General features: G+C 39.0%; 1 protein-coding gene across 6 annotated transcripts in view; it reads left to right on the top strand.

The window, feature by feature from the left end:
* Positions 1 to 17704, top strand: part of CTNNB1 (catenin beta 1) — a 47321-nt gene that overhangs the window by 22147 nt on the left and 7470 nt on the right. For 5 of the 6 annotated variants that reach the window (XM_043443387.1, XM_043443386.1, XM_043443389.1 and 2 more), the window contains exons 2-10: positions 9639 to 9699; positions 10140 to 10367; positions 10561 to 10814; positions 10945 to 11183; positions 11272 to 11473; positions 12609 to 12753; positions 15396 to 15499; positions 15579 to 15917; positions 16173 to 16331. In XM_043443387.1, the coding sequence (XP_043299322.1) occupies positions 9687 to 9699; positions 10140 to 10367; positions 10561 to 10814; positions 10945 to 11183; positions 11272 to 11473; positions 12609 to 12753; positions 15396 to 15499; positions 15579 to 15917; positions 16173 to 16331 (1683 nt within the window). In that variant the 5' untranslated portion in view covers positions 9639 to 9686. Of the gene's footprint in view, positions 1 to 5776; positions 5877 to 9638; positions 9700 to 10139; positions 10368 to 10560; positions 10815 to 10944; positions 11184 to 11271; positions 11474 to 12608; positions 12754 to 15395; positions 15500 to 15578; positions 15918 to 16172; positions 16332 to 17704 lie in introns of all 6 variants that reach the window. The other variant, XM_043443388.1, reaches the window with a different exon arrangement.

The following is a 17704-nucleotide window of genomic DNA, read 5'->3' as shown; positions in this document are numbered from 1 at the left end:
GGGTATTAGCCTGTAATCATGTTTCTCCTATGGTGTTCAGTATGTCATTTTAAAAGTACTTTATGTATGGTTGTTTGGGTTTTTTTGACTTGGAATTTTTTAAGTTTTACACACACACACACACACACACACACACACACACACACACACACACACACACACACACACACACACACACACACACACACACACACACACACACACACACACACACACACACACACACACACTCCTGTCTTTACCTTTTGATTTCAGAGTTCAAAGTCATGCTTATATTGGGCTTCTTACCATAGTTTTATTTCCATGTATACCACCCTTCGTGTGTATACAATATTTTGTCTTATTGATTTTCTTTTTAGCCTGTAAATATTTGTCATGTGTAGATTTAATATAGTAAAGATTGTATATAGTATATATAGTATATAATTTAATATAGTAAGGATTAATAGAGTGAATCAAGTAAGGATTTAAAAATAGTATTTTTCACAAGGAAAAAGTCCTTTTCTCCTAGTATTATTAATCAAATAATCCAGCTGTCTCCCACAGTTGAAATATCACCTTTTACATTTATTAAATTGCCACATTATGTCTGGGTGTTTTCTGATTACTATAGTCTCTTAACCATTCCTGCCCCCAATAATATAAATTGTTTATTTGCTGTGGCTGTTGATTTATATTGAGTTTTAGTATCTGATAGAATTGGTTCTTTTTTCTAATCATTATTTCAATCTTTTTTTTAAAATTACTTTCACACTCCCATTTCAAATGAATTTAGGAATCATTTTCACTCCTAAAGAAATCATTATTTTGTTGGAAATACACTGACTTTATGAACTAAGAGAAAACTGGCCTGTTTATACAGTACAAAGAAATTCTAGTCAGGAATAAGACAGCTTTCCATTTGATTTTTATGTACCTTTTTTGTTTTTTATTGTTGCAATTATGAGTGAACTCTTTCTGTGATATGTTTTTCTGACTATCCTAAATGTATATAGAAAAATAGTTTGTATATAATTTTGTAACTTTTACTACAAATTTAATTGAATTATGTTTTCTGTGCAGCTTTATCAGACTTAAAATGGGTATAAAAGTGTCTCTAGAATGTTAGCAAAGAGTGTCCTTAGTTTAAAAGTATTAGGCAGTCATTTTGTGAACTTTGAGAAACAGAATTTTCAGTTTCAGGATGTAATGGAAACATTTTCCCACAAATTTCCCACATACCTAAAATCTCTAGCCTTTTAAAATGACTTATAGCCTTGTTTAGCTTTTGTGACAGCTACCTTTTCAGGTAGATGGACATACTTATTTTACCCTCATATTTGAGACTTGAGTTTGTAAGGCTCAGCTGATTTAACAAGAGTTTCTATAAAATACTCGTATCTTTTTTGGGGTGTTTTTCAATCACTAAGTTGTGTCTGACTCTGCAACATCATGAACTGCAGCAGACCAGGCTTTCCTGTCCTTCACTATCTTCCTGAGTTTGCGCAAACTCAGGTCTGTTCAGTCAGTGATGCCATCCAACCATCTCACCCTCTGTTGCCCCCTTCTTCTCTTGCCCTCAGTCTTTCCCAGCATCAGGGTCTTTCTCAGTGAGGTGGCTCTCTCCACATCAGGTGGCCAAAGTTGTAGAGGTTCAGCTTCAGCACCAGTCCTTCCAATGAATATTCAGGGTTTATTTGCTTTAGGATTGACTGGTTTGTTCTCCTTGCTGTCCAAGGGATTCTCCAAGAGTCTTCTCCAGCACCACAGTTCAAAAACATTAGTTCTTCGGCACTCAGCTTCTTTATGGTCCAGCTTTATGGTTACATCCATACATGACTATTGGAAAAATGATAGCTTTGACTATGGACCTTTGTTGGGAAAGGGATGTCTCTGCTTTTTAATACACTATGTTTGTCATAGCTTTTCCTCCAAGGAGTGAGCGTCTTTTAATTTCGTGGCTGCAGTCACCATCCACAGTGATATTGGAGCCCAAGAAAATGAGGTCTGACACTGTTTCCCCTTTTTCCCCATCTATTTGCTATGAAGTGATAGGACCAGATGCTGTTATCTTAGTTTTTTGACTCTTGAGTTTCAAGCAGGCTTTTTCACTCTCCTCTTTCACCTTCATCAAGAGGCTCTTTAGTTCCTCTTCACTTCCTGCCTTCAAAGTGGTATCATCTGGATATCTAAGGTTGTTGATATTTCTCCCAGCAATCTTGATTCCAGCTTGTGAGTCATCCAGCCCAGCATTTTGTATGATGTATTCTGCGTACAAGTTAAATAAACAGAGTGACAATATACAGCCTTGACGTACTTTCCCCAGTTTTGAATCAGTTGTTACATGTCCAGTTCTAACTGTTGCTTCTTGACCTGCATACAGCTTTCTCAGGAGGCAGATAAGGTGGTCTGGTAGTCCCATCTCTTGAAGAATATTCCAGTTTGTTGTGATCCACACAGTCAAAGGCTTTAGCATAGTCAATGAAGCATATTTTTTTTGTATTCCCTTGCCTTTTCTATGATCCATTGGATGTTGGCAATTTGATCTCTGGTTCCTCTGCCTTTTCTAAATCCAGCTTGAACATCTGGAAGTTCACGATTGACGTACTGCTGAAGCCTAGCCTGAAGGATTTTGAGCATAATCTTGCTAGCATGTGAAATGAGTGCAATTATCCAGTAATTTGAACGTTCTTTGGCATTGCTTTCCTTTGGAAATTGGAATGAAAACTGACCTTTCCCAGTCGTGTGACCACTCCTGAGTTTTCCAAATTTGCTGGCGTGTTGAGTGCAGCACTTTAACAGCATCACCTTTTAGGATTTGAAATAGCTTACCTGGAATTCCATCACTTCCACTAGCTTTGTTCATAGCAATGCTTCTTAAGGCCCACTTGATTTCAGACTCCAGGATGTCTGGCTCTAGGTGAGTGACTGCACCGTCGTGGTTATCTGGGTCATTAAGAGCTTTTTTGTACAGGTATTCTGTATATTCTTGCCACCTCTTCTAAATCTGTTCTGTTAGGTCCTCGCCGTTTTTGTCCTTTATTGTGCCTATCTTTGGTAACTCCATTTTAATAAACTTTAAAAGGTTAACATACAAAGTTATTCTTTTTTTTTAAAAAAAGTTTTGGTTTATATTTGAATACAGCTGATTAACAATGTTGTGATAGTTTCAGGTGAACTGCAAAAGGACTTAGCCATTCATGAAAGTATCCATTCTTCCCTAAAGTCCCCTTCCATCCAGGCTGCTACATACCATGGAGCGGAGTTCCCTGTGCTCTGCACTAGGTCCTTGTTAGTTATCTGTTTTAAATACAGCAGTGTGTACATATCCTTCCCAAACTCCCTATCCCTTCCCCCAGGGATCCTTCCCTCTAGTAACCATAAGTTCATGCTCTGTGTCTGAGAGACTCTGTTTATAAACAAAGGTAGTCTTATTTTAAAATCATATTTGGAGTTCAAATCATCTCATCTGAAATACTGATGTATAGCTTGTTCTTGTTTCATTTAGTTATTTTTGCTATGTAAAGTGTAGAGAGTAATATAGTAAATACCATGAGCTCACCACCCAGATTAACAGATGTAATTTTGCTGTGTTTGATTAAACACACACACATTGCTAATGACTTGAAGCCATTTTTAATATCCTTTCCTTTCCTGTTCCTTTTACCCCTGGGTATTAAGAAACTGGTGTATATTCTTTATACTTTTACTACATAAACAGTTATTTTAACTTGCATAAAATTATACTTGGAAATTATAAAATGTACCATTGTAGATAAAGGCTATTCTCTATGTATTTTGAAATAGCTATATTTTAAAATATCAATCTTGAATGCACACCAGTGTTTGCAGCAGCACTGTGCCCAACAGTCAAAACACGGGCGTGCCTGCTGGCGGATGCGTGGGTGAGGACGCGCGCACACGTGCACACACACGTGCGCATGGGAGGCCGCTTAACCGTGAAAAAGAACGGGATAGTGTCATGTGCTGCAACACGGATGGGTCTAGAGATTATCACACTAAGTAAGGTAAAGAAAAATGATTATCATTTACATGTGGCATCTAAAACAAGATGCAAATCAACTTATGTATAAAATGGAAGCAGACTCACAGGCACAGAAAAGAGAACTGGTTACCAAAGGGGAAGGGGAGGGGGGAGGGATCGGTTAGATAATGGGATTAACGTACATACACTGCTGTATATAAAATAGAAAAACAGAATTTACCTATATAGTACAGGGAACTGTATTCAGTATCTTATAACTTACAATGGAAAAGAATCTGAAACTATACACCTGAAATGAATATATTTTAAATCAAGTATAACAAAATTTTTTTAAATTAAAAAACAAAATTGAGATAAAATAAATAAAAATGAAAATAAAAACAAAATTGAAAAGTTCAGTCTTTTTGGTAGCTTATATTTTAGTTTAAGCTGGAGAAAAAGTTTCTGCTTTATGTAGTCATTTGTTCTTAGAGTCGATAAAGTGAAAATTTGTCTTGAAAAACATTCTTTTTTTTTCCCCTGGAGGATCAGGACTGTATTAGGATTGTGTTACCGACCAAAGATTCTGTGTGAAGTTAGTCATTATTGAGACTAACAACATATCATACATGTAAAGGATAAAAGCCATAATTGAATTGTTTTAAGTAGTAAAATCATATTCTCCGACACACACAGTTGGTTTAACTTGCTATATCAATGATTATCCCAGTGACTTCTTACGCATAACGTACACATGTAGTGCATAAAAATGCAAAAGAACTACATAAAAGTCTAGCAAGACAAATGGCTACATGTGGCGGGGGGCAGGGGTGAAGCATTTAATTTTAATCTCAGAATTTAGAACTTGTAGGGCAGGGGATGGGGTATACATTAGGTAGGTGGATGTAGCTGTTAAAAATTGTCTGAGAAAGCAGCTGGTGCTTGGTAGGCCCTTGGGGTAAGCCGGTCACTGGTACAGTGCCTTCTTTGGTGACTGTATCAGTTTATGCTGCATCAGTATTTTCGAGCTTTGTATCAAAACTTGAAAACTTAAAAGTTCTTATTTAACCCAGTAGTTGAAGCAATCCTTAGGTGGAAGGGAAATGAAAATATGAGAATGAATTTATATACAAAGACATTTTTTCAACTTTGTTTGAATAGCAAGGTAAATAGGAAACACAAACTAAATATTCAAGAATCTGGAGCTGTGGTTATAGTATAGACTTACGATAAAGTATGGATAATATTTAATAAAGAGTCTACAACAAAAGGTTTTTGATTTTCTATTTTTGTTAAAAATACCTAATAGTAAATTTAATAGAATACCAAATATAACAAAATGTCATTATTATAGGAACACCAAAGAAAACTACCCTTTGGCTTCCTTGGTGACTCAGCGGTAAAGATCCTTTATTGTGCCTATCTTTGGTAACTCCATTGTGCAGGAGCCGCACAAGCCGTGGATTCGATTGTTGGGTCGGGAAGATCCCCTGGAGAAGGAAATGGCAACCCACTCCAGTATTCTTGCCTGGAGAATCCCATGGACAGAGGAACCTGGTGGGCTACAGTCCATGGGGTCACAAAGAGATGGACACGACTAAAGTGACTTCGCATACACATGTATTATTTTATGGATGAGATAGAGAAGACAGGAAAATGACCAGGAATATCCTGATTTCCCCTCGCCACAGTTCAGATTTCTAATAGCGAGTTTTGTACCTACGTATTTAAAGTGACATTAATGTAGGTGTTTCAGAGGAAGGAGCGAAAGTCTCATTAAATGTTAAGTTTTTTATTGCCCATGTTGAAAAGGCCCCTCCCAGGACATACACACACCCTCCCAGGATGGATGGATGGACACACACCACCGCCACCCCCCACTCCTGAGAGTAAAAGCAGAAAGGAAACTGGAGTAAGTTGTGATTTAAACATTTTAGGTTGAATAAAAAGTGTTTAAACAGGAAGATTTGAGGAGACTGTATAAATTTTTAAATGGCAAGGTATTGGTGACAGTTAATAAGAATGCATATGTATGTGCTTTTAGATTTACAAAATAGACTGTACTACAAACTGTATTTTTTAAATCCCTGAAAATATATGAAAAGTTTATCATCAACTTTCTTACTAGATTATTGGAGAAGCAAATTGTTAGCAGTAATTTAGTAATAAATTTAGTAATTTAGTATTAACTTATTTTATAATAGATGTTTTATTTTTACATAGCAGAGTTACTTTAAGTAAGTAGTACTCAAACTTTTTGAAATCCAAGGTAATCAAGATAATTTTGTATCGATGGATGAAATCTATATTGTGTTAAAATTTCCATTGTAGGTTTTGACCGAGGACCACTTTTAGTACAGAAGGTGAAATAGAGACTCCAACCATCATGTAGAAGTTAAGCTTTAAGGCTAATCTTTTGTAATAAGATTGTGATATATAAGAAAATATCCTTGTTTTTTTTATAGCTTCATAAAGTACTGATGTATGTAATTTGCTTTAAAATCATTCTGTAGGAAGATACCAATATGGCATGATATTAACAGTTGTTAAGTATAGGTGTGTGTGCAGTATAAAGTTGTGTCTGCCTTAGTGCATATTTGAAAATTTTCATAATAAAAAAAAAGAAAAACCTAGCATGCTTAGGTACCCGTGCTAGAAAAACTGAAGGAAAAACTCAGCAGAAGTATTGAATCAATAAGTAATTCAGTACTTATTGAATTATTATTCAGTAGTAATACTTTGAATAAGGTATGGTTCAGGATGAACTTTATCCTTAGATTGAAATTATATGTACTAGATATAAGATGAATTTTGAGATGTTCTTTATAAAATGTATCATTAGGAAAAGAGCATATGTTGAGCAAAAAGAGAAAAATAAAGGGTGCATGTGTCCACTATGCCGTTAGACTGGGTAAGTTGGTGACCCCTGGCACCCTCTTTCTTTGTCAGAGCATTCTTGGTGATAAAGCTGGTAGGAAATGAAGCATTCTAAATGCAGTCTATAGTAGAGGTCACTTGCACCTAGGAACATTTAGTACTTCATTTTTTTTTTTGAAAAGCATCATACTCCCTTTATCTTGATCGGTACGCAGTGTGCTTTTCCCCATTTTTCTTTCTCATATTTCTTTTTGAAGTGCACGTCAGTTGAAGCCTTGATCCCGAGTTGATTCTCTTGCTTCTTTCCTTATATTCTGTGTGTTTTTCCTTTATGCTCTAGGAGTTTTTCACAATTTCAGTTTTTTATTGAACTTAAATTTTTTTTAAATTTTGTATTTGAATATAGCCAGTTAACGACATCATGATAGTTTCCTGTGGACGGCAAAGGGACTCAGCCATACCCTGTACATGTATCCGTGCTCCCTGAACTTTTCATTCTTATTTATTCTCTCTGATCTTTATGAGGCTGGTAAAGTGAAACAGTGTTTCCCTCCCCACTTTACCCCAATTTTAAAATTCTGTTTCTCTGGAGTCTTTTTTTTCCTTAAGTCTTTGGTAAGCCTTAGTTGATTAGGCACTCTAGGCCCTTAATGATTGGCAGGTTGTAGTGGAGGCAAGCCAACCCTTGGCTAAAAGCTCTGCCTAGAGAAAGAATAAGGAAAGCTTTTTGTTGAGGCAAGATTCTGCCCTAGTTTTCTGGACAGTATATTCAGTTGTTTAGTAAATGATTCTCAAATTTTAGTTAAATCTAGATTTGTCTGAAGAGCAGTGTGAGGGTGAGTTAGTATATACTGCTGCTTATGTATATACTCATTTTCATTCCTACTTTTTACTTCTCTACTTTTTGATTGACACTTGGCCTCCCACACTTCAGAGGGTTGCCATAAAGAGTAAAAATAATTTTTATGTGTGTTGCATAATGTTGTGTAAGTTTGAAAGTGCTAGAAAAAAATTGTACTAAGAAGTCACCAACACACAAACTTACATATTGTAAGTTTGGAACATGAAACTACTTTTTTCCATAAAGACATTGTAAATCATGGTCAGGTTACTAGGTCAGCCCACATACGTTTTACCCAGTAACACAGCTAATATGTTTTGCTTTTGTATCAAGGAAAAAACACTATAAATGTTTTTTTCTTAATGCCAGATATATCAAAGCACTTCTTAAACTGTGGCAACTATAGATTTGAGTAGTTGGTTTCTGAGCCCTGTGGCATTAGCCAGAGGAGGAGCTCAGTGTGGAACATGTAAGTCCCCTTCCCTAGTAATACATTTGGAGCTGGAATGGGGAACCCATTTTTTCCGAGGGGTGGGAAAGAAATGGTTAAATAACCAGTCTCAAAGATAGGCAAAAGATAAGGAGCTAAAATACAGCCATAAGTGGACAAAGAACCTAGGTTTCTTCCATCATTGTATTTCCTGCCATGTGGTTTAGATTGCTTTCTGCATACTAGAATATTCATTAAAAATGCAAGCTTCTACACTCCAGTCCCATCCTATTGCATGGAAACATGGAATTCCTAATACTTGATTTTAAAATGTAGGTTTCTTATTGACAGGAATAACTTTGTTACTTTCTGTCCTTCATTTTTGCCTTTTAAGTAAACTGTCAATTGTTTCTACTGTGGATGATAAAAACAATTGTGTCCACACTTTTGTCACCTTTAGGTGTCAAGTGATCTTTGTGGTTATAAAAATCCAGTTTTGGAAGAGGAATTCCAGGATAATCAACACATACTTCTTTACACAGGACAGAAAATAGGACTTTAAAGTACAGTTTCCAACTGCATTAAACACATTTAAACTTTCTTGTACATTGGTAAAAAACACAGTTCACATTTAAATATCTAGTCCACATTGGTAATTTACATCTAATATTTAATTTGTAGTACAAAGTGAACTTGTCAAGGGACAGACTTTGTAATGAAGGAAATTTTGTTAGGACTATCTGGAGACCATGAGCTCTTAAACTGGTCTCATTTGCAAATAGCTGCGTAATTCCGCATTTTCTTGAATATTACACAAAAAAGCCAAAATGCAGACATATAATTAGATGCTAAGATTTTTAATATATATGTGAATGATTTTTATATTGATTAAAGTATTCCAGACAGTAATACTTGTATTTATAATAAACTGTTGCTATAAATTTGAACTTAGAAAAGTTTAAAAAATGGTGCTTCTAATTTTGTGTTGCAGACTAATTTGAAAAGTAATGTTACTTCTTAGTAAACCGTCTGATATCTGTTCTAATCCAGTCACCACAGTCTGCTTTAAGATGGTATTTTAGATGGCATTGTATTATATCAGAAGACAGGAAGAGTTGACTTGTTCAGTGAAATTTCATGTTTTAAAAATCCCTTTGGACGTCTGTTGTCCAAAGAAGACCTATGATTTTTTTAGTGAAAGAAGTTAAAAAGGAAGAGGAGAGGACTTTTGAAACCCAAGGAAGGGTTGATTTTGAATAGCCTTTCCCCCCGGCTTTCATTACTAGAGTGCTTATACTTTTTTTGTATTTTTACTGAAAAAGAGGTGCTTGTTAGAGTTTAAGTGAAAACTTAAAAGTGTGGCAGTGATAGAGCTGTGGTTGAAGTATTTAGAGGAGATCATGTAAAAGAGGATTTCGGGCTTTTTGTGGATGTAGTCCGTGATGTTTGACAGACTATTCCTAGTGACTTAAAAGTATTAAAATCAAACAATTTTAAATACTAATGACTTTGATTAACTCTTTTAGGGTCTCTGAAGTACACCATACTACCATTTTGAAAATCTTGCGTGGACAATGGCTACCCAAGGTTTGTATTGTAGTCTTTAGTTACTGAATTTGGGGCTCTGCTTCGTTGCCATTAACCCAGTCTGGCTCAGATTCCCCTGCTTTCCTCTCTCCCTGCTTACTTGTCAGGCTACCTTTTGCTCCATTTTCTGCCCACTTCTCCTAATGGCTTGGTGAAATAGCAAACAAGCCACCAGCAGGAGTCTAGTCTGGATGGCTGCTTCTGGAGCCTGGATGCAGTACCATTCTTCACTGACTCAGTGAGTAACTGTTAGGTGGTCTCCTAAGAGGATAGATTTTTCATCCCTGAGCTGATCCTGGCCATCATTCTGTTACCCTTCGCTGTCTTTCAGACTTTATTTCTGAAAAGATTTCAGTGGGTCATATCACAGGTTTTTATTTTCAAATTAAGGTAACATTTTCCTGGTAGTAACACTGATGCTGTTTGATTTTTTTTAATAGCTGATTTGATGGAGCTGGACATGGCCATGGAGCCAGACAGAAAAGCAGCTGTTAGTCACTGGCAGCAGCAGTCTTACCTGGACTCTGGAATCCATTCTGGTGCCACCACCACAGCGCCTTCTCTGAGCGGTAAAGGCAATCCTGAGGAAGAGGATGTGGATACCACCCAAGTCCTCTATGAGTGGGAACAGGGATTTTCTCAGTCCTTCACTCAAGAACAAGTAGCTGGTAAGAATATTATCACCTGACTCAGAGTTAGAGTGCAGTTTTGAGAATTGCATAGTTACTCTTATAAAAGTTAGCATACAATAGCTTAAATAAAACAGCCTGGTAAAGAAAAGGGAGTGATTGCAGCATCAGCTTGACTGTTGGGGCTAATGCTGAGCTGTGGAGATTTGACTGTTGAATTCACCTTTTCCAGATATCGATGGACAGTATGCAATGACTCGAGCTCAGAGGGTGAGAGCTGCTATGTTCCCTGAGACGCTAGATGAGGGCATGCAGATCCCATCTACACAGTTTGATGCCGCTCATCCCACTAATGTCCAGCGTCTGGCTGAACCATCACAGATGCTGAAACATGCAGTTGTAAACTTAATTAACTATCAAGATGATGCAGAACTTGCCACACGTGCAATCCCTGAATTGACAAAACTGCTGAATGATGAAGACCAGGTAATAGAGACATGGCCAGCTTTTTAATCTGCTTTGAAGGAAACTCCCAAGGAAGTAGTCTTAAAATGTCTACCCTACCTCAGTATTTGAAAACTGAAAACTAATGTTTCTTAATTCCTGTATATTATAGGTGGTGGTTAATAAGGCTGCAGTTATGGTCCATCAGCTTTCTAAAAAGGAAGCTTCCAGACATGCCATCATGCGCTCTCCTCAGATGGTGTCTGCCATTGTGCGCACCATGCAGAACACAAATGACGTGGAAACAGCTCGCTGTACTGCTGGGACCTTGCACAACCTTTCCCACCACCGTGAGGGCTTGCTGGCCATCTTTAAGTCTGGGGGCATTCCTGCCCTGGTGAAGATGCTTGGGTAAGAAAATATGGTCAGAATGCTCCAAGCTCAGGAGGAGAAGAGTGCAATCACACCATTTCTGATGAGACTTTTTTCTTCTTCCCAGTTCACCAGTGGATTCTGTATTGTTTTATGCCATTACAACTCTCCACAACCTTTTATTGCATCAGGAAGGAGCTAAAATGGCAGTGCGTTTAGCTGGCGGGCTGCAGAAAATGGTTGCCTTGCTCAACAAAACAAATGTTAAATTCTTGGCTATTACAACAGATTGTCTTCAGATTTTAGCTTACGGCAATCAAGAAAGCAAGGTAAAAGAATTATTCTGAATGTGGTTGTCATGGAGCCTTGGAGACCCCCAGTGTCATGTCCTTCTATAGACTTTTGCAAATTCATTGTATGCCTTACACTCTGTATGTATCTCAGAGAAGTTGGACATCTCTACTTAACTGTTTGAGTTGGTGTGTAATGCACGGTACTAGGGGATAGGGACATAGCATGCAAGCTGCTCTTAAAGTTTTCATTGTCGGGTAGAAGAGAGACACTGAAATAATAACCTAATTTATTTAGTTCAAGTTTTAGAAGGAAGTAGGAGGTCTATATGAGAGCATGTAAATGAACCAGACCCTCTTTTGAGGGTTTATGCAGATTTCTTGGAGAAAGTGATAGTTGAGTTCAGCTCTTGTGGATGAGAAGGGATTGACTAAGGTGAATGAAGGTTAGGGAGAGGAAATGGCATCTGTGACAGTTCTCCTGAGGGAGGGAGGAGCAGGTGAGGTTTGGAAATTCAGGAAATACAGAGAGTGAGGAAGAGAGAGGGTGTGAGATAAGACTGTTGAGATAGGGCAGATCCTGCAGGGCTTAGTGGAACATGTTAAAAGAATAGTGGGAAACTGTTCTTAGCAGAAGCATGCAGTGAAAAGATTTGTCTTTGGAAATCGGGGTGGAGGCAGGAGGTGGGTATGCCGGGAAGGAGAGATGGGGATAGATATTTTGTGCTGTCTCTCTCTGAGGTGGGCAAAGAGCCCGAGCATGTAGTAGGAGTTTTTATTAATAAGTGCCCATTCTGGTTCAGATTTCCGTGCAGCAAATCAGCCATGACATAACTTTCATATCTGGGCATTACTATTCACAACAACATGGATTTTGTTTTTTTTCCTTTTACTATGATCAGTGTGGGAAGAATAATACCGGGCCAGAGTTTATATATTTTTGGGAGGATTGAGGTACATGAATGTGAAAATTTTGTAGAAGCAGGGGTTAAATATGACCCCAGTCTGGGGGTCTAGTTAATGATGACTAGGAATACATTAAGTCAGTAAGCTGCTGAAATTCTTGTATAATAAAATCAGTTGGTAATAAAGCCTTTGCTCAGGCATTTGATCAAGATTCCCTGATTAATATATATACATATATATATAATAATTAATATACACATCTTTCTAGCTGATCATTCTGGCTAGTGGTGGACCTCAAGCGCTAGTGAATATAATGAGGACCTACACTTACGAGAAGCTCCTGTGGACCACAAGCAGAGTGCTGAAGGTGCTGTCTGTCTGCTCCAGTAACAAGCCAGCTATTGTTGAAGCTGGTAAGTGTGCTTGGCTGCTCTGAGTTCTCATGTGTGAAGCGCATGTAGTTCTCATCAGATTGCCTTTCTTAGGAAAAGGGTGATCAAACTGACCTTCACAGGCTGCAAGTGGATGGTCATATTCAGTTTGAAGCCAAAGTTGCGTTCAGACGAAGGACGTGTTCTGCTTGACACCTTCTTTGGTGCTGTTCAAGCCTAGTTCAGGCAGAGATCATATTACCAAAAACGATGGCTGATAATAAGCTTGACAACAGCTATTCCAGAAATACCTGAAATGTTTGTTTTAAAAAAAAAACAAACAGATTTTTAGATTTACTTAATCAGAATCCCTGAAGTATTGAAGTGACAAGAGAGTCAGTAATAGCTGGAAATGCATGGGACTGGAGGCCTAGGAATCTTGATATAAGAAGTTTCCCATTGGGGAAGGAGGTAGGAGGGGGGTTTAGGATGGGGACACATGTACACCCATGGCTGATTCATGTCAATGTATGGCAAAAACCACTACAGTATCGTAAAGTTAATTAGCCTCCAATTAATTAAAATTTCCTAGGTTATTCTGATGCTCATTTGTTTATTCTGAAAATATTCAGCCCCTGTGTTTCAAGCTGGTATGCAGTGGGCAGCAAAAAAAGGTATGGTCCCCATACTTATTCTTACAGGCTGGTGAAGGAGACAGAAATATGCAAAAAAATGGGGTGATTACAAATTGGAATGAGTGTTACGAGAGAAATGAACAGCAAATAGTGATACAGAGTTAACAGGGCGGGAATGTCCTTCTCTGAGAGGGGGATGTTAAATGAAATCACAGAATGAGAAGGCTTCATCTATATGAGAAGTAAGGATTAAGTGCAATCCAGATGGTCCTAAAGGTAGGAAAGAAATCATTGCATTCCAGGTGCTGAAGAGGAAGTCTGTAACTAGAACCTAGTGAGTAGTGGGATGAATAGCTCAGGATGAGGGTGATGGGCCAGAGCCAGGCAGGCCTGTGTTGTGCTGGACTTTCTAGGTCCCTGGATGATGTTTATTCATGCTTTATTGCAGCTTTGGAAACAGGTGTTGAATGCTTAGGTCAATTTGAGATGAAGTCCAAATCCTAAAGGGTTTCTGAAGGTTATGCTAAAGAATTCATTCTTTATCTTATAATGAGAAGCTATTGTTGGCTACAGCATCACAGTGAGGTGTTTGGAATATTAATATTAGCATCATGTGACAGTTTGACCAAAGGCAAGCCGACCAGGCTGCTGGGATGTGTTATAGGCTTTTAGGAATGAAATCATTTGATGTTAAAAATATGTAGCAAAGGATGAATGTTATTTAAGGAGTTGATATCTGTGATGTGACTAAAAGATCAGTAGGTAGCTGGAAATGTTTGCTCCTGGAATGCAAGGGAAGACTCGGCTGGGATAGAGATTAGGGAGTCCCTTCTTATTGGATGCGGGTAAGGGCTGCAGGGAAGACATGGGGGTGCCTCAAAGCCATCTTCACCCTGGGCATGCTCAGTCAGAATGTGTGTGTGTGTAAGTCTGCAGGCTGTTCTGAGAGGCATCTGGAGTTAAGATCCACTCTCTTAGAGTTTATGGTTAGAGTAGAGGGAGAGAAGGGAGACGGGAACCAGGTCGCTTTGAAACTCCTGAGTGTCAGCCCTGCGCACTCCGTAGCTGGAGCTGCCGTGAGGAAGGAGCCGGACAGGGAGGGCCTGGCCTGAGCGGGGCCGTCACAGCTGTGAGCAGTGCCGGGGGGCAGGCGCGAGGTGCGTGAAGGCTACAGCAAGCTGGCCCGGTCTGACTGAGGAAACAAAACAGACTGAGAAGATGGACAGGGGACAGGGGAGACCATATCCCACTGCATTTAGAAGTGATTTCAGTGGGAGAGAGATGGTGAAGTTAAGCTAGCCATTGTGTGGGGAACTGAGCTTCCATTTAGACTCCTCTGCAGTGTAAACATCCTTCATTAGGGTCCTAAACAACAGGAGGTTGTGAATCTTTGAAGAGCATCTTTTGCCATCAGTGTTAATACAGTCCCAGAGAGTAAGCATTCTGGTGCTGCCTTTTTAGATGGTATTTCCACCCTGTGAGTTTACATAGCTCCTTCAGGGTTTTGCTCGGATGGCATCTTCGCAGTCAGGTATCCTAGTTTCCCTGCTTTAAACTGTAGCCCCCTCCTTTGTCTGTTGTGTGTACACTTAACACCGTCTGACACAGTTCCAGCTAATAGTGTATTTGTTTATTTTGTGCTTCCAACTAGACCACAAGCTCTATGAAGGTATGACTTTTAGACTCTGCCTCACTGACATAGCTCCAATGCAAAACAGGGCCTGGTATTAAATATTCTTGGAACGACTGGATGAAAGGAAATAAGTAATAGCAGTATTACCTACAGGGAGACTGTGGAGATAATGAAGGCTTTTCCACACAGGGAAGAAACAGTAGATACATAACACAAGTCGTCACTAGCTGAGATGAGCTAGAAAAGAAAGGGAAACTGAGCAGCATTCTAGAAAATGAAAAAAATAAAGGACTTAGATGGAGGGGATAAGCTTTGGCAACAGAGGAGGATACCCTCTGAGACTAAAGAAGACACACAGTACTGACAGGAATTGTGAGCTAACAGCCATCGCCTTAGATGTTTTTTAATCTTTTTAGGTGGAATGCAAGCTTTAGGACTTCACCTGACAGATCCAAGTCAGCGCCTTGTTCAGAACTGCCTTTGGACTCTACGGAATCTTTCAGATGCTGCAACTAAACAGGTACACTCAGAGTAAATCGGTGCCTTGCTGTTAAGTGTCAAGCTGAATATGTACTGAGTGTCCATTTTCATCTCCACAGGAAGGGATGGAAGGTCTTCTTGGGACTCTTGTTCAGCTTCTGGGCTCAGATGATATCAATGTGGTCACCTGTGCAGCTGGAATTCTTTCTAATCTCACTTGCAATAATTATAAGAATAAGATGATGGTGTGCCAAGTGGGTGGCATAGAGGCTCTTGTGCGCACAGTCCTTCGTGCTGGTGACAGGGAAGACATCACTGAGCCTGCCATCTGTGCTCTTCGTCATCTGACCAGCCGACACCAGGAAGCTGAGATGGCCCAGAACGCCGTTCGCCTTCACTACGGACTACCTGTGGTGGTTAAACTCCTACATCCACCATCCCACTGGCCTCTGATCAAGGTAAATTGTCAAAGTTGAAGGTTGCAGAGTTGAAAACAGACTATTCTATTACTAGTAGACTGTCTTGGCACTGGGGACTGACTGATAAGGAATCATAAATAGGAAATATGGCTGAGATGAGGGTAGGGGTTTGAAGTGTTTGTGTAGTCAGTTTTACTTCCAGCTGATAGTGATAGATTTAGTGTGGTAGGCATTTTAGACTAAGAACATGATTTTGTTGTATGCCAGTTCTTTACTCTTTCTTCTCATCTGCAGGCTACTGTTGGATTGATTCGAAATCTCGCCCTTTGTCCAGCAAATCATGCACCTTTGCGTGAGCAGGGTGCCATTCCACGACTAGTTCAGTTGCTGGTTCGTGCACATCAGGATACCCAGCGCCGTACATCTATGGGTGGAACACAGCAGCAGTTTGTGGTAGGTAAATCTTAGTAGTGACCCCTGGCCTTTTAAAAGGAATGCATCGATCCATAGGCTCCTGAACTACTTCGGTCATTGGCTTCCTCCATTCTCCAGCTTGCCTGAAGGGCTGCTTGCTATTGCTTAAAGAACCACCATGTCTCTGTGGCTGTGGAGAATGTAAGGAGTAATGTGGCCCCTGGTGATAGCTCCCTTGACATGGCCTTCACATCGCTGCCTTCTCAATCTTACAAAGGGAGTGTGGGGTGTGATTTATTGCTATGGGGTCTCATCTTGTCCATACAAACGGTTCACCTCTGTCCAAAGTAGCAGAGGGATTAATTTGAATCCAAGTCTGTCTGATTTTGGAGCCTCTTATCCCCCACGGCAGTTCTACCTATATAAACATATTTTTTAAAATTTATTTTTAATGGGAGAACAATTTCTGTAAAATGTTGTGGTGGTTTCTGCTGTCCAACAGCAAGAATCAGCTATGAGTATACATATATCCCCTCCCTCTTGAACCCCCTCACCCCCACCCCTCAGGCTGAGGTCCCTGTGGTATTGAGGCATCTTCCCACTAGTTAGCTGTTTTACACGTGTAGTGTATATACGTGAGTGCTACTTTCTCAATTCATCCCACCTTCTCCTTCCCCTGTTATGTCCACCAGTTCTTCTCTACCTCTGTTCTTGCCCTGCAGATAAGTTTTCATCAATACCATTTTTCTAGATTCTATATATATGCATTAATATATGATGTTTTTCTGACTTCTTTCACTCTTTATGACAGACTCTAGGTTCATCCACCTCACTACAACTGATTCAGTTTCGTTCCTTTTTAAGGCTATTTCACTGTATGTGTACCACAGCTGTTTTATACATTCATCTATTGATGGACATCTAGGTTGCTTGCATGTCCTGGCTGTTGTATATAGTGCTTGTATGAACATTGGGATACAGGTGTCCTTTTGAATTATGGTTTTTTCAGGGTATATGCCCAGTAGAGGGATTGCTGGGACATACGGTAGTAATATTCATATTTTTAAAATGAATCTCCATACTGTTCTCCACAATGGTTGTATCGATTTACATTCCCACAAACTGTGTAGGAAGGTTCCCTTTTCTCCACATCCTCTCCAGCATTTATTGTTTGTAGATAGCTATAAATATTTAACACATCTCTTACTCTCTCTTCCAAGAGTGGTTTAAACTATTTCCATGGATTTACAAGAATATCAACAAATTACAAGAATATGTGGTAGTATTTCTGGGATCTTTACTTGTAATCTTAGCCTGAAATTTTTGTTTTTAATAGTTATTCTTAGTCTGAAACTTTGATGTCAAGTTTTCAGTCTTAAAAGTAGCTTCATTATTAAGTAAAGATACTTATG

This window comes from Cervus canadensis, chromosome 22 (genome assembly GCF_019320065.1).
Source record: "Cervus canadensis isolate Bull #8, Minnesota chromosome 22, ASM1932006v1, whole genome shotgun sequence".
Classification (NCBI taxonomy): domain Eukaryota; kingdom Metazoa; phylum Chordata; class Mammalia; order Artiodactyla; family Cervidae; genus Cervus; species Cervus canadensis.
This window is presented reverse-complemented; position numbering and strand designations above follow the sequence as displayed.